Below are 22,113 nucleotides of genomic sequence, written 5' to 3'. Positions count from 1 at the left end.
GAAGATGTGGCACATATATACAATGGAATATTAACCATAAAAAAAACCGAAATTGAGTTATTTGTAGTGAGGTGGATGGACCTAGAGACTGCCATACAGAGTGAAGTAAGTCACAAAGAGAAAAAGAAATACCGTATGCTAACACATATATATGGAATCTAAAAAAAAAAAGAAAAGTGTTTCTGAAGAACCTAGGGGCAGGACAGAAATAAAGACGCAGACATACAGATTGGACTTGAGGACACAGTGAGGGGTCAGTGTAAGCTGGGACGAAGGGAAGAGTGGCATGGACTTATGTATACTACCAAATGTAAAATAGATTGCTAGTGGGAAACAGCCACATAGCACAAGGAGATCAGCTCGGTGCTTTGTGACCACCTAGAGGGGTGGGATAGGGAGGGTGGGAGAGAGACACAAGATGGAGGAGATATGGGGATATATGTATATGTATAGCTGATTCACTTTGTTATAAAGCAGAAACTAACACACCATTGTAAAGCAATTATACTCCAATAAAGGTGTTTAAAAAGTAAAGTAAAATAAATGAAAAGAAAAAAAAAAGTCATGTACCACAATGCTCATTGCAGCTCTATTTACAATAGCCAAGAAATGGAAGCAACATAAGTGTCCATCGACAGACGAATGGATAAAGAAATGTGACACATATATACAGTGGAATATTACTCAGCTATATAAAGAAACAAAATTGAGTTATTTGTAGTGAGGTGGATGGACCTAGAGTCTGTCATACAGAGTGAAGTCAGAAAGAGAAAAACAAATACCATATGCTAACACAAATATATGGTATTTAAAAAAAAAAAAAAAGGCTCTGAAGAACCTAGGGGCACGAAAGGAATTAAGACGCAGACTTGGAGGGTGGACTTGAGGACATGGCGGGGGGAGGGGTGGGCTGGAACAAGGTGAGAGAGTGGCATGGACATATATATACTACCAAATGTAGAATGGATGGCTGGTGGGCAGCAACTGCATAGCACAGAGAAATCAACTTGGTGCTTTGTGACCACCTAGAGGGGTGGGATAGGGAGGGTGGGAGGGAGACGCAAGAGGGAGGAAATATGGATATGTGTATACGTATGGCTGATTCACTTTGTTTTACAGCAGAAACTAACACACCACTGAAGAGCAATTATACTCCAATAAAGATGTTGGAAAAAAAAAAAAAAGGTAACAGATATTAGATATAAAATAAGGTACAAGGATATATTGTACCACATGGGGAGTATAGCCAATATTTTATAATAGCTATAAATGGAGTATAACCTTTAAAAATTGTGAATCACTGTGGTGTATACCTGTAACATATAATATTGTACATCAACTATACTTCAATAAAAAATATTAATCTCATCCAAAAAAAGAAAAAATATAGTGATTTTATACTACCTTTCATTAACCTTTGCTATTTCTTGGGTTTGCTTATATTATTTTGGAATGAAAACCTAGATTATTACTGTTATGGTTTACGACATCCATCCTGTCTTTAAATAATTATATTTTTATATTTGCAAATTGCTTCAAAACCATGCTTTTATTGTTCACTGTTAGTTCTTTTAAGCTAAGTCTCTACAGTTCTTGAATTCTTAATTTTGACCCATCCTCAAAGTTCTGTAAACTTTGAGGATTGGCATTTAGCTTTAGGGAGAATAGCTTGATTTGTGTTCTTCTCTAGAATACATGATTTTTTCCTGTTTAAAAAGCCTCAATTCATGTAGGAAGCTTGATTTATCTTTTATAGTCAAGAATTTTGCCTGATATACCTAGGCATGTGTTTCATTTATTTTTAGTGAAGTTTTTAAAGCTTCAAACTTAAATATTTCTTTAGCTTAAAAATTTCTTCTTCTGTCATTTAATTTTTGCTTGTGTTCTCCTGGTTTCATTTCCTGCTTTGGAATTCCTACTTTGTATAACTGCATGTTTTGGACTCCTTATTTCTTATCTTTTCTTTCATTATTTTCAATTATTTATTATTTTCCTGGGAATTTTGAGAGAACGCTCAAGTTTTTCTTCAGCTTCATTAATTGGATTTTTTCAGTGTAATATAGGACATTCACTCCTTCATTGGTGGGGGGGTGAACATAGCAAATATATTTCTAATTTTCACCTAGCTTTTCCAGACCTCAGATTTTTCCTTATTGATGACAATCAACCCTCATTCATTTTGGAGATGAAATATCTTCTTGGGTCCTATTGTAAACAAGATTTTAAGTCTTTTTAAATATTTGCTCTTTGATTATGATAAATATATTTTGGTGCAATTTAGTAGAAAAGGATAAGCAGTGCAGGGAAAAGAAAGTGGCAGAATAAATATTTGACAGTACTGTATATTGCAATTTTGAGTACTGGTGTATCTTTTTTAGATTCCAATGTTAATTATGGAGTGTTATCAATTTTGGCTCTAGTTTCTAACATATCTTCATGGAGAATATGAGACATAAAAGGAAACTTTTTAAGATACAGCAGTGAGAAAAGCTGAGACAGACTAAATGTGTTCCCATAAAGATGGGACATCCTTGCAATGGCACACTATGTAGCCACTTTGATGGTCCATTTATTGACATGGAGAGATGTTTGCCATACACAGTTAGTGCTAAAAGCGATTTTCAAAAACTGATATACAGCTTGATCCTATATTTGTGGGAAAAGTAGCATGCATATTAGTCACTGTCACAGGCTGGAGAAAATTGTGATCTTTTTGTTCAGAACAGTTAAATTTGCTAAATCAATACAAACTTGCAGTCAGTAGAGGGCGCAAGGAGAGAGAGAAGGAAGTGAAGTGAAAAAGCTGATGTATGAGTAGGATGAAGGTTTTCATAACATAAAGATTATTCTGATTTCCTTTCCATTCATTTATCCAGGAAAATTTCAAAAAGATCATAGATGCATAACTGCAGTTTGTCTATTGCTTTTACAGCAAAATATTTGGCATTATCTAGAGAGTCAAAGCACGTACTTTCAGTGGGTAAAGGGAACAGAAAATAATTGAGTGCCTATTTTGTGCCAGGCACTGACATATACATTATATACCGTGGTCTCCTATGTAGAACATATTTTGATGTTTCATCAGACATTGCAGGCAAATTAACACAGCCTTGATGAGGTTTTGTTTTGTTTTGTTTTTTAATTGTATTTATTTATTTTTGGCTGTGTTGGATCTTCGTTTCTGTGCGAGGGCTTTCTCTAGTTGCGGCGAGTGGGGGCTACTCTTCATCGCGGTGCGCAGGCCTCTCACTATCGCGGCCTCTCTTGTTGCGGAGCACAGGCTCCAGACGCACAGGCTCAGTAGTTGTGGCTCACGGGCCCAGTCGCTCCGCGGCATGTGGGATCCTCCCAGACCAGGGCTTGAACCTGTGTCCCCTGCATTGGCAGGCGGACTCTCAACCACTGCACCACCAGGGAAGCCCCTTGATGAGGTTTTGATTAAAGAAAACATCTATAAAGCTTAGAGATACTGACAAAATCTGATGGCTACAGATCACTTTATAGTTTATTAAATGCTTTCAGATTTACTATTTCATTTCATATAACATCCTGTAAAACAGATCCTTCTTTTAAAGATGAAGGCTGAATGGTTTATGGAGTGTGGCAAAGTCAGAGATTCTCTCAGCAAGGCTTGTGTGTCTGGGCATGCTGATTTCCATATGCTGTCTCTCAAATAATCGAGAAATCTTCAGACATAACACCTTGGACCCATGAAAGAGCCACACGGTATGAGCAATAGTTAATACCAATGCAAATCAAAGAATTTTGGTCCTCCATTATTTTTTACAGGATTTGACATTATAACTCACATCTCTGGCTCCTGGATTAATTAATCTAGCTTTGGTGGTTTCCAAATGCTAATTTGGAGACATGCACTGAAAAATGTGAAAAATAAAAGCAATTTCATGAGGGTATATCCTGTTTTTGTTTTTGCTCTAAAGTATTTTCTCTTTTAAGAAATAATCATGATTGTGGATGGTGGTACGCTGCTTTTTTTTTTTTTTTCTTTAAAGTACTTGTTTTGCAAAAGAAAGCAAGCTCATAGATACAGAGAACAGATTAATGGTTGGTGTGGGGGCAATAGGTGAACTGTTTTGATGTGTTTTTTTGCTTAATTTAAATAAATTGAATTGTTCTTTAAAAAAAAGTTACACCATGTGTGCAGAATCTGGCACAGCTTAGGAATTCCCATCAGTGTTAGCTCCATCCACAGAGATGCCAGCTGAGACTCACATGGGACCTTTGTCCATGTCTTCCATGACATGACTTTTACTACTTGCCAGTGGTCGGCCCATCCAACTCCCAACTGTCATTTTTCTGAGATAATTTGCCCAGTGTGTGAGTGGGAAAAGGGAGAAGAAAGGCAGTCAGGAGGATTCATCCCTAGGGCATCTGGATACAGATCAGATCTCCTCCTATGTTCATGTCATGCAGACTCCATTTAGATACAAAGGGGTGGGACTGGGTTCCTAGGGAGAAATTAAACCTCTTCACTTCTGCCTGGTCTATATGGAGCAGTTCCCTGGTTACCTCCTCCAGGCTTTGTGATTGGTTGGCTGTGGAAGTGAGGGAGGAGGGAAGTAAGCTGCTGATGGAGCTGCAGCAACACGTAGTAGTAGTCGCAGGCCCTGGGAGGGGGAGGGGAAAGGAGGGCTGAGCAGCACGGGGAAGAAAGAGCCATTTCTCTCCACCGACTGCAAACTCTGTGCTCACAGCTCACATCTCTCTGGAATCCAGAGACCTCTTTGGCCAAGGAGTCCACAATGCTGGATATTTTCATCCTGATGTTCTTTGCCATCATAGATCTGCTCATTCTGTCCTACATTTTCTATCTGCTCTAGGGGCTCGCAGCAGTGGCATGGAGGCTGCAGGAGAACAGCTCAGGGCGGGAAGGATGAAGCTGACTGGCCCAGCACCCTGCTTGTGGACGCACCAGTGGATTTTTGCTTCTGGTCATTATTTCGGGTATTGACTCAAAAACAAAACTACAAGAGATCCCGTTTTCCTATGTTTTTCTCAGATGCATTGATGTAGTATTTCCCAGACCACTCTGAAAAGAATGAGAAAGGCCAACTTCTTTCTTAGAGACCTAATTTAAAATACAATTAATATTAAAATGAAAAACAAAACCCACAATATGAAGGATTTTTAGGTAGAATGGGTTGGGAATGGTGTGCATGGAAGGAGGGACTATTACTTCTTAGTTTTTTCTTCAAGTCAGGTGGTCAAAAAAAGTTTGAAATCCTATATCAGTCTCTCCCTCCTCATTTTACTTTTTTACTGATCTGAGTTCCCAAGGAAACACAGTTTTTGATCAGCAATGAACAATCCTGGATTCTCAGGCTGCCAAGCTTTTCAATAAAGCTGTCCATGAGGCTGGTGATGAGGACTTTTCTCACTCATGTTTGAGTTTCCCAACCATGAGAAGACTCCACACGCATTACCATCTGAGGCCACCTGTCTGCCTGCCTGGGTTGGGCAGCAGTGTCCTCGTGTGCCCCACTGAGCAGGGCTGCTGTCCTCTGCCCACAGGCATGCTGCCCCATAAGACCAAGAGGGGCCAGGCTGCTCTGGACCACCTCAAGATGTTTGGTGGGATCACGCCACCCTATGACAAAAAAAGCAGATGGTGGTTCCTCCTGCCCTTAAGGTTGTGCATCTGAAGCCTATGAAAAAGTTTGCTAACATAGGGTGCCTGGCTCATGAGGTTGGCTGGAAGTCCCAGGCAGTAACAGCTACCCTGGAGGAGAATAAGAAGGAGAAGGCCAAGATCCATTACTGGAAGAAGAAGCAGCTTATGAGGCTATGGAAGCAGGGCAAAAGGAACAGAGAGAAGAAAATTGACAAATTCACAGAGGTCCTCAAGACCCATGGATTCCTAGTCTGAGCCCAATAAAATTGACTGTTTATTCTTTAAAAAAAAAAAAAGCTGTCCATGAGCTCTTCAGATAAACTAGTAGACAGGTACATCCATTCTATAAGTTCTCTAAAATTCTCAAAATAGAAAAATTTTAGTGGCTAATGAGCAGACAAATATCCTCCAGAGCCATCTTCTTACAAACAAATCTCAGAAATCTGCCTAAGATGTTTTAAAAAGAAATTGTAAGAAAAATTTTGGAGCAGAATAATTGTCAATTTGTATGGAAAAAAAGGTCCTATTCATTGCTCTAAACCATGTGTCATTGTAAAAATACACAGAACTCACTATTTTAAAAACACCTACCACCTCTTTCAGATGAGATATCCCCAAGCCCTATATTGAAAGGAAATTATTATTTTAAGCTTAAAGAGATGATCATGAAGTATAGAAAAAGTTGGAAAATAAAGATTAGCTGTGATGCATTTAAAAAGTAATGGAATGATTCATGGTAGCTTTCTGACATGGTCAGAAACTGCAAAGAAAATACTAAGAGGGAGTCAGTTAACCTGTGCAGGCTTCAGTGTTCTCAAATTTAAAATGGAAGAGCTAGACTAAATGGTTATCAAGCCCTCTTGCAGACCTAGCAGTACATGTGTTCAGGACTTTTTGACTTGTTTGTATAGTTTTACAATTTGTGAGTGCTTTTGCAGCCTACATGTTTGGGGCATGAAATGGTTAGTGGGAAAGTCCTGGCCGGTTGCAGCTGGAGGAGAGTTGATGGTGGTACACACACACACACACACACACACACACAAGCTTGCGCGCGCGTATCAGAGCCCACATTTCCATGCGACAGAGGTTTTTCCCAGCTGAGCTCAACCTGGAAACTAATTCATTCTTCTAAAAGAAGGGAGGGAGATCTATAAACCAGCCCACCACAGCACTGGGAGAGCATGGAGGCAAGAGTGATGGCATGCCCAGGGTGTAAAAGGAAGTCATAAAAGTAGATAAGCAGAATGAGAGAGAGGTTTTTGAAGGTAATAAATAACTGGAGAGGCATTCCATAGGGTGTATTAGAGGAAAAAATCTTTACAAAGAGTGGATGAGACTCCCTACTAATGCCACACGTTCTGTGCAGTTGCAGATGCAAAACCTGCTAATTTCCTGATACTGATATTAAAGGTCAAGAAACAAGGAAGCCACAGTCCCAGCATAGAACAGAATAGGGCTCAAAGAATGGGTTTGGGTACATCATCCTGAGTATAGGTAAGAACCAACAGGCAAGAGGAACATGAAATAATGTGTTGTATTTGCAATTTGATCTAAGCTGAAGCTGACCCTTCAATGAAAAGGAACCATTGATGGTTTTAACCACAGAACCATGTGGTTAAGTGCACATACTCAGTAGTTTGCTATATTAGTGTCAAGCAGAGGATCTGGAGGATCCTGCAGGCCACAGAACATCAGACAGACCTAGAGCAGAGAAGGCTCCCTTAATCCTGGCTGGGTCTTTATCAGACCCACACAAGTGTATCTGGGGGCAGGGAGTTGAAACTTTAAGGTTTCTATAGTGTGTTGTACAGCATTATGCTTAGTCTTTGTGGTAGTCTCATTCCATATCACAGGTTCAATCAGTTCAACAAAGTTTCTTGTATTTATAGTGTTCCACATTAAAGAAATCCTCTAGATACTGTTATAAAACATTGTATTGTTTGCACAGACCTGAATTTTCAGTGCTACCCAAACTTTGTGCCTGGAGGATAAAAACATGACAGCAGCATGTTTTCCTCAGGACACGGTGCCTTAACTAGGCTTCTTTCTGCACTTTACGCTTTCATAGACCCACTCACATTCCATCCACATACAATCCGAAGGTACAATGCTGATGTTTCCAATGAGGGAAACTGAGGCACAGAGATGCTAATTGATGTGTCCAGAGTCACCACATTTTAAACCGTAGAGCCAACCAAGATAAGCTAAAATCCAGGTCTTCTGACATCTAGTACCTTAATAAAGTTTTGCTAAGGAAATGTGTATTATATGCCTACTGTGCATCAGGTGCTATGCCTTGGCACAGGGAACACAAGGATACATTTTGCAAAACCCCTACTCTTGAACTCTGAGAATCTCAGAGGAGATAAACAAGCAAGCAGAAACTTTCCACATTATTTGGCTAGGGCTATGATATTTGCAAGTGTAGAGCAGTGTCTTCAACCAGGTACAATTTTGCCCCCCAAGAGACATTTGGCAGTGCGTGAAGACATTTTTGGTTCTCACAGCTCGGGAGTTGCTACCGGCATCTAGTTGGTAGAGCCAAGAATGATGTTAACATCCATCAATGAACAGAACAGCCACCCACAACGAAGAATTATCCAGCCCCAAATGTCAAAAGTGCCTAGGTCGAGACACCCTAGCATAGAGCAATATAAGGACACAGTGGAAGGAAATTCAGGTCTGCCTGGTCCAATGACAGAGGAGGACTTATCAGGGAAGTAGGTGATGCTTGAGGTATCAGGAAAAATGAGTAGACATCATCCTGAGTATAGGTAAGAACCAACAGGCAAGAGGAACATGAAATAGTGTGTTGTATTTGCAATTTGATCTAAGCTGAAGCTGACCCTTCAATGAAAAGGAACCACTGATAGTTTTAACCAGAGAACCATGTGGCTAAGTGCACATACTCAATAGTTTGCTATATTAGTGTCAAGCAGAGGATCTCAAACTTCATTTGGGATATGAATAAAAAATGCAGATTCCTGACCTACCAACATACACACACACCAAACATCCTGATGCAATAATAGAGTAGGTCTAGGTAGAACCCTGAAACACATATTTTTTTTGTAAGTACTCTGTGCAATTCTCATGCGGGTAGTCCAACTCCTCACTGGTATACAGAATATATTTGATGGTGGTAAAATTATACTCCCACCACAAAGAAAACAAAAAGGAATTTCAGAAAGAGAGGAATATATAGACTCATCCTTGTCTCTGCTCTAATCCACAATGTGAGGATCTGAACTGGGTGCTTATATAGGAATCTGTGTTAATGCAAGTCATAAAGCAACACAGCTGCTCCCTTCTGGATTCTGTGACCTGGGACAGGAGAAGCACTAAGGAAGTGCACGCTCCATGTGACACACGCTTGGCAGCCTCTGGGAAGCTCAGTTGCTTCTCCAACTTGAAAAATTCTGTGTCCCAAAGCCTTATTGGTACAGCAGTACCTGCTTCCTGTTCCCAGAGAGACTCACCCTTGGGCTTTCCCACCAGTCTTCCCTAAATCTGGCTGCTCCTGTGTCCTGTCACGTTAAGATGTGAGCTGAGGTGAGGATCTCGGACTTATATCTCATCATGTCAGTCACAGCAGAGTAAGGCACCACCAGTGGGAATTCTGGCCCCTGATGCTTGCCTTCCAAATTCAACTTGCCATCTATGGCTTAACTGATTTCCTTGGACACTTCTTACTACATTCGCTTTGGATCAGCAAGAGTGGAAATTAGTGTGTAAACACTGCAATCCTAGAATTTCTGATTTGAACTGGAGGAAACCTTTGCACTGCAGTCTGTCTCTGAGCCAGATGTCTGCAACTCTCCTCTCAGGGAAATAGATGAATATCCACAGTAAGAGGTCAATGGCTTTGCTGACAGATGCTGCACCAGGGAATATTTTTTTAAAGAGATTTCCTGGTAGCTAGGGTAGTTGTGTTAGCTATTTTCCCAAGTTGTCTCATCTATGTTCTCTGATAATGATATGGGAAATTATAGGACCCCAAATAGGATTTTTAAAATAGAATAAAAGGAAAGAATAGTAAAGAACCTACAGAGGGGACCCTGAGATCTGACAAATGGGAACCTGAGTGGTTGGGTGTCTTGCCTAAGGTCAACAAGAAGGAAAAAAAAGATTCAAACCCAAGTTTCCTCACTTTCAGTTTATGGCTGTTTTCATTGCACAACAAGAGTGTAGAGTCAGAAATGTTAATTTTGTTGTGGAAGTGATCCAAAACCTTACCCTGTAACCCTAGAAAGAAAGAACAAATTATATCAGAGCTGTAAAGAAGCCTTTCCAAACGAAGTTTAACTTAGAGGATAAATAGAAATAGTCAGGGGAGAGAGGTTCCCCTGAGACCATCGAGCCCCTCAAATTGGAAGTCATCCAAAGATATCGATGGCAGATTTACTGACCAGGCTCAGTGGCCAGCTGGAGTTCAAAGTGGACTTGAAGCCCTCAGTGTGCACGATGGAAGAAACATCGTGTTCTCATTCTGTGGCCATGCACTGTCTTGGGATCATTAGTTTTATCAAGTTTTACACTTGCTTTTACAAAGACAATAATGCCCATTTCCTGTATAGTTTACTTAAGTAAACAAGGAGACAACAAGTTACCATCTCCTTTGTGAAGCAAGACTTTAAAATTTTTATCTAAAGAAAGAAAGCAAGGGATCTGTTCTCTGCATTGTTCCATAAGTTCATAAGATAAATAGTTCTAGTTTGACCTCAGCTCAGCTGGGCAAATGGTTCCCTTTCCCACTACCCACCCACGTTGTGAACACCAAAGACTTTTTAAGTGGTTAAAAATATTTCCAAACAGTTTCTCGAGCTGATCCTATTCTCATCAATGGGTCACTACAGGGGTTCTGTGGGAAGGTGATTGCATGTTTCTTCTGGCAAAGTAATTTTTTCTAAACCCAAGTTTATTCTGGGGTGAGTGTAAACTCCTATGAGCAACAGAAAACATGCATATCATCTGAACACAGAAACAATAATGCACAGGGATAAACTTTGGAGTCAAACAGACTTTGGTTCTAGCTCTGGGCTTCACCATCTTCTAAATGGTGACTTCCCAAAACAAGTCCCTAATCTCTTCATTTGTATAATGGGACTGTCTGGCAGCTACATCTTGGATTATTTATGAGTATTAAATGAAATAATAAATCTATAAAAAGTATATAACACAAACTAAATGTTCAATAAATATTTGTTTATTATTAGGTACAGCCTCTTGTTGGGTCTACAGGGTACCCACCATCCAAAGAATACTGGAAAATGCAAATAATAATTGAGTAATTCAATTATAACTGAATAACTAATGTAATTAGCACTAAATAGCTGGACACTTTGAAATTATCCATTTGAAAAATGATCTGAGTTTTCAAGTTTATATCTGATTTCAATATAGAGTCATCCTTTTACTTGTTCATTTATTTGGCAAAAACTTTCCTTACACATATAATTGCTAATACTATCCTTCAGGAACTTATGGGAGATTTTCCAGTCAACACGATCTTGGTAAACCCTAATGTGAAGGCTTGCTTACAATGCATGAGGCCCAAAACAGGACATTTCTAAAGAAATCCATAGTGGACTGGGACTGCTTTTTTTTTTTTTTAAAGCTGTAACTCATGGGGCAACATAAAATTAGCTCTTAATTTTAATAACAGACAAAGGCTGTTTCTCCAAATATGAAATGATTGGCACTCTCTATACGAACCCTTGGAGTAGTGATCAATGGGAGGAGAAAACATTTTCATTCCCAGAAAATGTCTTTGAGGTGCCTTTTTCATGCTAGACACTGTACAAAAAGAACTGCATACTTATGTTCTTGTTTTTGAGGAGTTTAAAATTAAACTTTAAAATTGAATCAATATATTATTTGCATATAGTCAGTACATCTAAAGTCTCAAATCTGAATTCTTAAAATATTTATTTCTTGTTCCAGGCAGAAAGTTAGCAATCTCAAATCATGTATGTATATTGCATATGTATCTGCAATTTTGTGTGTTTGCATGAAATGAAGTGAATTATAAATTCAATCATAATTTTAGTGGAAAATTCATCTGTGAGACTATGACAGCATTATTTGGCCACTAAGACAATGCTTCACGAATTAGTAGTCAAGCAGTAATGCCACTTTCTCTAGCATTTGCCTCTCTGTTGGAGAAATGGATAGCTATGCTAACCAAACTAAGTGTATACCCTCCGCACCTTGCCCTCTATTTCTGCTGACAGTATCACCAAGCTATTAATTACTTAGGCTTAAAAACCTTACAAACCCCTCTCCCTTGGTAATTTTACCCTGTGAGATCCATTGCCAACTTTTACCGATTCTACCCATTGTAGTGACTCCCCACCTGTATGCATTTTCCATTATCAGGCCCCCAGCACTCTCATGTGGACAGTCACAAAGGTTCTAATTTGCACACTTTCTGGCTTCCCCGTTTTGACTCCCCACCCCCAGCACCTCGCCCCCAGCCCTGTGCATCCCAACACTTTAATGCCAGGCTACTACTGACAAAACACAGAGCCGACCATGCCATCCTATTCAAAACCCACATTGCTCTCAAAATAAAGTCCAAACTCAACCCTGAGGCAATGATCTCACCAGCAACCATTTCCAGTCTTATTTGGACTGCTCCCTGTCTGCCCCATGCTCTCTCAAATTCAGCCACACAGGCTACTCAAAGCTCTCTGCAGATGTGCACTTTTCTGAGCTATGTTTATATATAGGCTGTTCCTTCCAACTAGAATCACGTTCTCTCCTTCCCTGCTTACACTGTCAAGTACCAGTCTACCATGAAGATTTCCCTGCCACCTGGACCAGACTGGTTTCATCTTCCAAGGGTCTCCCATAGCTGTTTGGTATTCCCTCTAGCAGAAAGATTACCTGTGGCTTTACTGTCCTAGACTGTAAGCTCCCTGAGAGCAGAAATCATGCTTTACTTACTGGTTTCTATATGCTCAACTGGAACATTCAACAAGTTCTTGGCACCCAAAAGGTGTGTAGTAAGTATCAGTGCATCCCAGGCAAGTTAAGGACTTAACACTGCTGAGTTTTAGTTTCCTCACTAGTAAAATAAAAATACAAAGAACTGAGACAGGGTCTGTATATCAGTGGTGCCTATTAGATGATTGATAAGCCTTTTTGTGTTCTCTCCTCTTCAAACTGGATGTATCATGTAGGTTGACTCAGAATGAAGCAACCCGGAGTTAGACCTGGGGATAGTGGCACCCACTACACCCCCATTTCTTTCTCTAAAAACTGGAGATAACAAAATCTACTTGTGAAAATAAACTCAACATTCCTCTTACTTAAGCACAGAGCTTAAAATCTATGGTTTCAACTGAATGTTTCATTATGTGGAGGAGGGCCAGACTGGTGAGCCCATCCCATGCCAGTCATTTCAAGACCAGAGCTACACAACTGGGATATGGCGAACCAGGTCAGAAGGTATGTTCTGCTCTATGAATATGGAACAAGAGAAGCTAACTGACCCTTACAGAACATTGTAGATTATTAGCTTTTAGAAAATTTTACTTGTTACAGAGTGGTTTCAAATCCCCAGGACCAGACTGATGTTGAAACCTAGAAATGTTGTGCTGATCTGGTGTGGATTGGGGTCACACGATGTTTGTGCACATCATTTTATGGACAAGTGACATTTGTCACCAGAGGCTAGGGGGAGATTGTTTCTGTAAAAAGCATAGAAGGGCCCCATATTATCAGGGATCAAGAGGAGGGGCAAAGTGGGGAGGGTACTATTGTCCCTCCCTTTCCTTCTCCGGAAAAGGCAAAAATGGTGGGCTGTACAAGCCCCTGAATACATGATCCATAGCCCAGTAGGGGAAGATGACCCAAGTGCTGTGCACTTGTCTTGGGAAAGTGTCAGTCCAATTTGCTATAACTATTTACCTCTGAGCCTCCTCATCTTAGGCCTCCAAAAAAATAATGTACACAAATATAAAGGATTGTGCCAGATACATGGGAATGTTATCATAGCTGTTTTAGTATATACTCAGATTTTTAAACAAGAAAATCAGTTCTTCTCATCTGAGGCCAGAATGACAATTAGTTCTTGATGAAGTGAAAGATAGTTTATTCATCCTTCCCTAAGGTCCCACCGTGTTATTTGATTTCAGCAATTCTGTTTTTTTATGTTTATGCAATCTTTCATAGTGACTCAGAACAAAATGGGTAAGAGAATGGTGACCAGGGTGTACATCTAAAAGATGTGTTTTCCTTTCTATATCTGCGTGGATTTTATGAGTTTGGGGTACCTTAAAATTGACCAGCAAATAGTAAAATAGTAAAATATAAACTTATATCTGAGGCATACCCATTATTCCACTTGTTACTATCAGATCTCCCTATTTGATGTCCTAGACCTCAAAGAGAAGTGCTTTGGGGCAGGGGTAGGAGTAGAAATAATATGACCTGTTATCCAAAATGAACACACAAACACAGATCACTTTCCAAAATGTCCATGATTTCAGAGCTTAAATGCAGACACACCCTGAAAAGAAGCATTGGAAAGAAGAAAAATTGGCCAGCTTCCCAAATCTCACTGAATCCAATTGGACTGGATGATGACGGAGATCAAAGGCATGTGGCGACTGGACAGAGAACTGGGAGGAACTGGCATCTTCAGGCCTGCTGAAAATTAGCCAACTCAACCACACCAAGCAAAAGCAAACTGAAAGTAAATATGGGAAAGTAATTGAATGCACATGGGGGTGTTCTTCACAAAATGAAAAGTTTGTGTGTTCCCACAGGAGAAATTTCCAGGTCTTCAACAGCATCGACCCAATGGCAAGAACAAAATAGTACCCTTTCTAATTGAGAAACTGAACCCTTTTGGCTTCTACTGAAGGGAAACAGGCAAAATCTCCTCTTGGTCATGGTACTCACGATCTTCCTTGTCTTCCTCCACTTCTATATCTCCCTTCCCTAAATGACTTTGTTTCTGGCTTGTTTCTAAGTAAAACGAGATTTTTTTTAAATTTGGGGGAATTTTCTCCAGAACAGCAAGTGTTCCTAATTCTGCTTTTTATGATACCTTTGGTGGAAGTTTAGCTCAGTTGCTCAGAGATGTGATTTTCCTGTGTACCACCATTTCCATGGTGCCTTGCCCCCCTCTGATGAACAGCACTGATAAGACCTCTCCTGTGGCTTTAGGGAGAGGGTCCACACAAGGAACCAAATGCCATTTCTCCATCAGTGGATCTCTTCTTCCTTTACTCCTCTTATTACTTGCTTGTTATGGTGAAAATATTAATTTGCCTTTTCACTCCCCACTGCACATACTCTCCCAACCCCACACCCTCCTAGAAGTATAGAACAAGGATTACAAATTCTTTTCTGCAGGTTCACAGTATTACAGAGGGATAGTATCAGAATGGGGGCTTTGGATAGGGAAAACCTTGAAAACGGAAGCCCGAATGAGGATACAAAGAAAGAAAAACAAAGGAGGACACTCTTTCCAAACTTGGGTCCCTTTATAAAAAGAATACATGGATTCCATTTTCATAGAGGGAAATATGGAAGAAAATACAACAGCACTTAAGGAATTTCCTCTCATCAATTTTTCTCTGGTCCCTTAATTGTGTTTAAGCCTTGGTGAGTACTTTGTTTACAGTCCCTAGCATAGTGATTTGCATCACCGTCTCTGGCTAGCTGTTGGCCTGGCGGGAGCTGGCAGCTGTGTCAGTCCAATTCTGGCTGGGAAAGGTAAGGATCTTTGCTTTGGTTTTTGAAACTGGGGAAGAAATATGGAATGTCTTTGGAGGGGTGGGGTGGGGTAGGAGGATGTAGATTTAATTCATGAATTAGAAGCTTTCTGAAAAGTTCTCCAAGCTTAAAGGAATCTCCCGGAGCCTTCTGTTTAAAAAGAACCAGAAAGATTTCGTCTCCCTTCTGAAAGAAGTCTTGCAGAAAGAAGGCTGTTTGCTTTGTGAATGAGATTTTGCATTTGGGGGCAGGTGTCTCTTAAGGCACTCTCAGGAATGTTTAATATCTCATAGGCGCAGAGAGGAGGGAGGAAAAATCATTCAAAGACATCAGGCATTGATCACTAGGAATTCTTTGAATTTTAATTTGAAGAGGTAAGAATCATTTAAAACTGCAGGTGTTCCTGGGTATAATGATAGGTATCTATTCTTCAGATATAATTTCTGCTTTATCCCAAAGCTTTCTACTTCTCTGTATTTATCAGTACAAACCATCAGTTGTCTACTAGCAATCTGAAGATGTGCATCTGTGTATCTGGGCAGATGCACATACTCTGAAGAAGAATTAGGGTGAATGTAACATCTGAAGCCTGAAAAGGCTGAGGAAAGCTTGGGTATTAGGAGCCATAACGACAGAACAACCCTGCTCCCAGCGCACAGATGCATTCACTGTCCCTCATTATAAGTTCAGCCAAGAGGTCACCATCTAAAAAAGGTGCCTCTGGCTTCTCTCTGGAAGAAGTTCAAATCATGTACCTTTGACTTTGACAATGGGGGAACATGGTCAACAGGAAAGGGTGATGATATTCAAAGCTTCAGTGGGGTTATTGGATTATGCTGGGGAGAAAGCAGCCCCTGCTAGTAAGTAAAGAGGAATTGCCCCCGAAGGCCACAGTTCACAGTGGGAAGACTGCTGCTCTCATAAGGAGCTTCTCACGAACCTCCAATTATGTGGCCCGTGGCTCCCAATATCCCTGTCCTCCCAGGGCATTGCTGGCAAGTGCTGAAATGCCGTGGTTCTAAGTACCCCTTCTCAAACACCAAGTGACAGCACTCCTCCTGGAGGATGAATGTGTCCCTTTACATCCCACATTCTTAAAGTCTGAGGATGGTCGTGGCCAAGGCCCTCCAGATACTCATCATCCTCAGCAGGCTGGGCTCCCCCGACTCAGCCAGGCCTCAGGAAATTTTCAACTTTATTTCTTTTTAATGAAGAAGCCCTTTGTCTGATTTCCATTCTAGAAAAAAGGACTTCTGGTCCCTCTCCCTTCATGACAAAATCACCAAGGTATTATTTCTAGACAAGGATGGAAAGAGTGGGCTCTCGTAGAACAGAGATGAGATGCCTGAGAATGGCCATGCCCTCCACCAGAAGTTAGAGAAATCTAACAACTCGAGAGAAAGAAGGAAAACAACCCTCTTTCAAGATTTAATTTATATTTGTTGTATTAGTTGTACCAATTAAAAAGATATTATTAAAACTTGTATAGATTAAAAATAGAGGATGGATAACTTTTAGCTACAGAAGTATAGGGATGAATTTATAATAGTCACCCAGTATTATCTACTTTTCCCTCCAGAAGACAATCCGGGGCTTTAAAATTTTAAATAGCTTATCTGTAAGAAATTCTAAAGCTCTAAGTCCATTTGCAGACAGGGGGTGGGAAACAGACATTTATTGTTTGAGAGCATGACATGTCAAACCATATAGGTTTGAATATTTCAAATACCTTGCTCCTTTAAGTGGGTCAAGGATCTGCAGATTGACATCAGCCAGGAGCTTGCTACAGACCTATTAAATCAGAATCTACATTTAACAGCTCCTTACATAATTTGTGTGCTCCTTAAAGCCTAGAGTTCAAACCAAGGGTTTCTCTCTGTGTGAACTTTGTCAGATTACTTAACCTCTCTGAGCCTCATTTATAAACTATCTATAAACTCATTTGTAAACTAGTGAGAATTAATGTTATTGCGTGCACCTTGCAGGTGCTGTATAATGACAGTGATGGTAATGATGATTTCAGCATTGCCGAAGTTACTCACTTCCTAGCACAAGTAGTAATCATGTTTAAATCAAAATGACTGTTTTTCCCCCTTAGTCACAAACATTTGTATCTCCCACCCTTGTTCCTAAATGAATTAATATCAAATAAGGGGGGGGGGTGGGTTAAGCTTCAGATGGCCAGCACACATATATGAAGAAAGAATACACGGGAAACCTGGGGACACAGATTTTTGCTGGCTTAGAGGCTGGATTCAGCTGCTCGATGACTTCACAGCTGTTCCTCCCGCCCTAAAAGTGTCTATCCCTTCGGCTCTGTCCCCTCAGCTGGGTCTGCAACGCTGACTCTGGGATTTTCTTGTGAAAATGCCTGCTGGGCGGGAGGAAGATCTGGAGGTTGGCTGGGGAAAAAATGAGTAATGCAAAGCAGTGCACTCGGTAAATGCTGCAAGAGAAATAAAAGTAAAAGCTGCCTCCTGTCTCTAGGGACTCTAGAATGATTCTGACTTATCATGTCACTGAGCAGAGCTGGGGGAAGCCAAAACTCGGAATCTGCTGGCAAGGAAAAGAACGAAGAAAAAAAATGGCAGGGAGGGGCAATCCGGCGGGGGAGGAAATAAAAAGAGAGAGAGGGAAAGACAAGCGTCATTTAGGAAGAGGTAGAGTGAAAGAAAGAGCTCCAGGATCTAAAACCTACCATATAGTATTTTATATATTTTCTTTTCCCCAGAGGAGATCCCTATCCTGTCACTTTATTGACAGACGTGCTGTTACAGGCTGTCTTCCCAGAGGTCGCAGAAGAAGCTCAGACGCTGCTGTTCCTTCCCTCCCAAGTCCAGTGGTTTCCCTGGTGATGGATTGCTTCTCTCTGAGGTACGGGTCCGTGTAAGTTTTTGGGGGACGGAGCTTCATTTTCAGGTTAGCTGAAGTCTCAGCTTTGGGGTGAAGATTTTTTTTCTTTCAGACAGAACCTCAAATATCCTTTTACTGGCCTAGCCAGTATTTAAGGTATCATTGAACAGCAGTGATTAATTTGGTGATTAAAAATCCCATGCAAATAGGCAGCTCTAACTTTTAGTTCATTGCACAAGGAGTGATATTTTTGACCTCCCAGAGCAAGGAAGAAACTGTGAGGTTTGATTTGGTGTTGAATTAGTTTTCAGTGGGTGCTTAATATGATCGAAGTATTCATCTCACTGAAATCATCTCCAGTATCTTCCTTTAAATGCTTTCAGTAACTATAACTGCTCAACCTTTTAGCTGCTGGATCACTTCTCGATGGTAAAGGAGAATGACTTACCATGTCTGAGCAAGAGAGGAGTGTTCACTGATTTCTCATAGATGGCGTTTCAACCAGAGGCTTTTGATCAAGAGGCTCAGATTTCACCCTGAAATGTTCAGATTCAAAATATTTAGAAAGATACAACACAGCGCAGCAAGATTTTGTACACAGCAGCGTGGGGTAAAAATGAACTTGTAAATCTTTATGCTTATCTAGTCTGCTTATTTTTCTTAAACATGTGGTATATATAATATCAAAATTCCTTGTTGAGTTTAATGGAAAATTTGTGAATTGACAGCTAATTATCGTAATAATTGATCTTCTCTTTAACATAAAAAAAGCACAAAATTTTGTCTAAAAAATTGTTGAATTATTTTTCTTATTTTTCCCTTTTCAAATGGATCAGAGGATATTGCCGCATTTTAGATCACAAATCCTAGCCTTATTGTCCCTGAATTTTTGCCGAACTGCACCCGCATCATGGACCCAGGATGCATGTTTCGCTGTATTTAATAGTTACAACAATAAAGACCTGTTAACTGTCAGTTGATGTAGAAGAACATCATTTGTACGCTGATTGCTGGTCTTGACGTTGCTTTGGTGCACAGCGAATGGGCAATAGTTTGGAAAGAGTGTATGTTATGCCTGGAAACGCCGGCAGAGTCTAGGTTGCTGTGAGCGTGGAAGGGACTGTGTGAAGTGTTGTTTATAACGTGTTCTCCTCTTGAATGAGGCTGTTTTGGGATTAAGACTGAGGCTTCTCTGTGTGTTTAGAGGAAAGAAAAGCAATAGACAAAGCAGAAAAGCTTGTAAAACATTTGCAGACTGCCAGAGTGTATTAAGCACTGTAAAGTGCTTCCTGCTTTTTATATCTTCCCTTTCTTTATGGTTCTCTGCTTTATCTTGCTTTCTTCTCAATGCAAAGAGAATGCAAACAATTAGGAGAAAAATATATTAAAGTTGATTTTCACATGCATCCATGCCTCCTAGAAAAGAACACAGTGGTCTTTCCCCCAGCTCTTTACTCCTACTTGTGGGGCTTACTCTGATGCATTTAACTGGCATCTCCTGTCTTCTCCACAGCTTCCACCCTGGTGAGACTGCCCAGGTCTAGTCTGTGAACTCAGCTAGGAGACATACTGTAAAAATGACCGAAGAGCCCATAAAGGAGATCCTGGGAACCCCGAAGTCTCCCAAGCCAGTGGCAATGGAGAAGAGCTCCAATGGTGAAGTCATGGTCACCATGGTCCCCCTGGTCAATGAGATTCAGCTGACAGCCGCCACGGGGGGCGCTGAGCTCTCCTGTTACCGCTGCATCATCCCCTTCGCCGTGGTGGTCCTCATCGCCGGGATAGCGGTCACTGCCGTGGCTTACAGCTTCAATTCCCATGGCTCCATCATCTCCATCTTAGGTCTGGTCCTTCTGTCATTGGGACTTTTTTTGTTAGCCTCCAGCGCCCTGTGCTGGAAGGTGAGACAGAGGAGCAAGAAAGCCAAGAGGCGGGAGAGTCAGACGACTCTCGTGGCAAATCAGAGAAGCTTGTTTGCTTAGGACTGAATGAGACCAAACGGGATGTGTGGTCTGAAGGACCTGCTCTCACTTCGTCAGCCAATGCACCCAGGACTGGTGTGGGAGAGGATGGACTTGGCATTGCCGCAGACCAGAGGCATGGGTGTGGCCTGAGGGTGGAGGATGGATGTGGTTCTCTTCTGTGAGCAATGACTTGTGTCTTCGATGACAAACTTAACTCTAAGGGCTATTTCTCAGACTGAAAAATCAGTTTTTCCTCTACATTAAACATTTTAGGGGTCATGGGAGGTGTGCAGCATTAGACAACATTTGGTTCACCTTGGAAAATAGGCAAGAGAAGATGAGTTCTGGCACACCAGCAACCTGCCTCCAAAAGAGATAACCCACGCTATTAGGATGTTATATCATAAAATGTTCTGCTGAGAGTCTAAACTGCCTTGAACTTTGCATACCCCTGTGAAATTCTGTGATCATTTTTTTTGCAAAAAGTTGATTCTCTAGCATCTGTTTTATTTTTCACTTTCAGTAACTCATCACTGGTGGTACTTTTCTTGAAGAATAAACTAATATTTTTTATGTTTTAACATTGGACAGTTTTTAGATGATCGTAATGCTGTGTCAGAAGTTTAAAAAAAAAAGGTAAAATGTGTAGCTACTCGAAGACATGCGGGGATAAATTAATATTAAAATAATCCAATATAGCACTTTTGATGATTTTTATATTAAAGTTTAATGTACATTTTATTCAAAATAATAAATACTCATTGCTGCTGAAACTTCTTAAATGGTTATTTCCATTGTAGTTACTGTTACTGCAGTTCCAGATTGCCCATCTTTCCTTGCCTCATTGGCAACATCTCAATTGTATTTCTCTCAAATGGGCATGTTGCTTCTTCCTAACGTAACTAAAAGATTTTTATTTTTTATCACATCATTTTTTTCACGACTTCTGAAGAATAATATGAATTATGTTTATTCTAAAAGATTTATATGCCCTTATAACTAGGAAATCAATGCCTTGGGTCAGGAATTTTATAATGTGTTGTTAAATGTGTGTTACATATTTATCAGATCAGTTGTTAAATATCTGCTTAACATATTTTTGAGCACCAGCTATATACCAGGCATTGTGTAGATTCTCAGGCTGCTTAACTGAGTTGGCAATAATACAACGCAAATAACATTACTGCTTGAATTCTGTGAATATTGAGCAGCTAGGACTCTATGCCATAACTCTAGCCAGAAAAATCGCCGGTTCATGTCGTTTAAACCATATTAAACTAGAGTGGAAAGGTAGGCACAAAGCCTTTCCTAAACCTTGGAAAAACAAAGCAAAACAAAGCAAGCCTAGCATAGCACTTTCTATGAAAGGCATTCTATCAAGGACTTTAATTAAATGTGGCAGGAGCCCTCTGGCACTGACTGCTCCCTGGTGCTCAGTTGGTTTTGTTAAGGGGAGACACCTTGATGACCTAGTTTCTCCTGGCTTTGAAGGTCAGATGGTGAAAGTCTGGAGTTGAATACAATTATCTTGAACACATGCAGTTGAACACTCCTCTGGCCCAAATGCAAGTGTATGGCATTGTGTTTATGACAGCAGGAGGGATACTGTGTTTTGACATGCTTTTTTTTTTTTTTTTTTTTTTTTTTTTTGCTCAAAGATATCCAAAAGCTCCCCACTGCTTGATGAAGAAATTTCTCAGGTGAGTATTCAAGGTCCTGCTCTGTATGATCCAAACAAATATATCCAGCTTTCATTCTTACTCCAACCCCAAAACTCATGAGGTAGCCAGACCAGACGATTCCCCATTCCTGGATCAGGCTTCACTTTTCCTGCCTCCATGTACGTTCAAACTTCTGTTTTCCCTCCTGCATAAAGCCATCCTTTCCCTCTCCAACTCAGACATGTCCAAATCCTGCTTCTCAGTAGAATCCCAG

The 22,113-nt window shown here is 40.5% G+C and overlaps 1 protein-coding gene and 1 pseudogene across 2 annotated transcripts; both read left to right on the top strand.

The window, feature by feature from the left end:
* The first annotated feature begins 658 nt into the window (after positions 1-658).
* LOC309649753 (putative ribosomal protein uL13-like pseudogene) lies at positions 659-15,735 on the top strand (annotated as a pseudogene). Its single transcript, XR_014268703.1, has 2 exons — positions 659-15,361; positions 15,655-15,735. The product of XR_014268703.1 is annotated as a putative ribosomal protein uL13-like pseudogene (transcript).
* A 30-nt stretch (positions 15,736-15,765) lies between these two features.
* TMEM100 (transmembrane protein 100) lies at positions 15,766-20,951 on the top strand. Its single transcript, XM_082440194.1, has 2 exons — positions 15,766-18,235; positions 19,728-20,951. The coding sequence occupies exon 2, from the start codon at positions 19,792-19,794 to the stop codon at positions 20,194-20,196; it is 405 nt and encodes a 134-aa protein (XP_082296320.1). The 5' UTR covers positions 15,766-18,235; positions 19,728-19,791; the 3' UTR covers positions 20,197-20,951.
* The last annotated feature ends 1,162 nt before the right edge of the window (positions 20,952-22,113 follow it).

Source organism: Balaenoptera physalus (genome assembly GCF_965194825.1).
Source record: "Balaenoptera physalus genome assembly, chromosome: 20".
Classification (NCBI taxonomy): domain Eukaryota; kingdom Metazoa; phylum Chordata; class Mammalia; order Artiodactyla; family Balaenopteridae; genus Balaenoptera; species Balaenoptera physalus.
The sequence above is the reverse complement of the archived record's forward strand: the minus strand, read 5'-3'. Positions and strand labels throughout refer to the sequence as shown.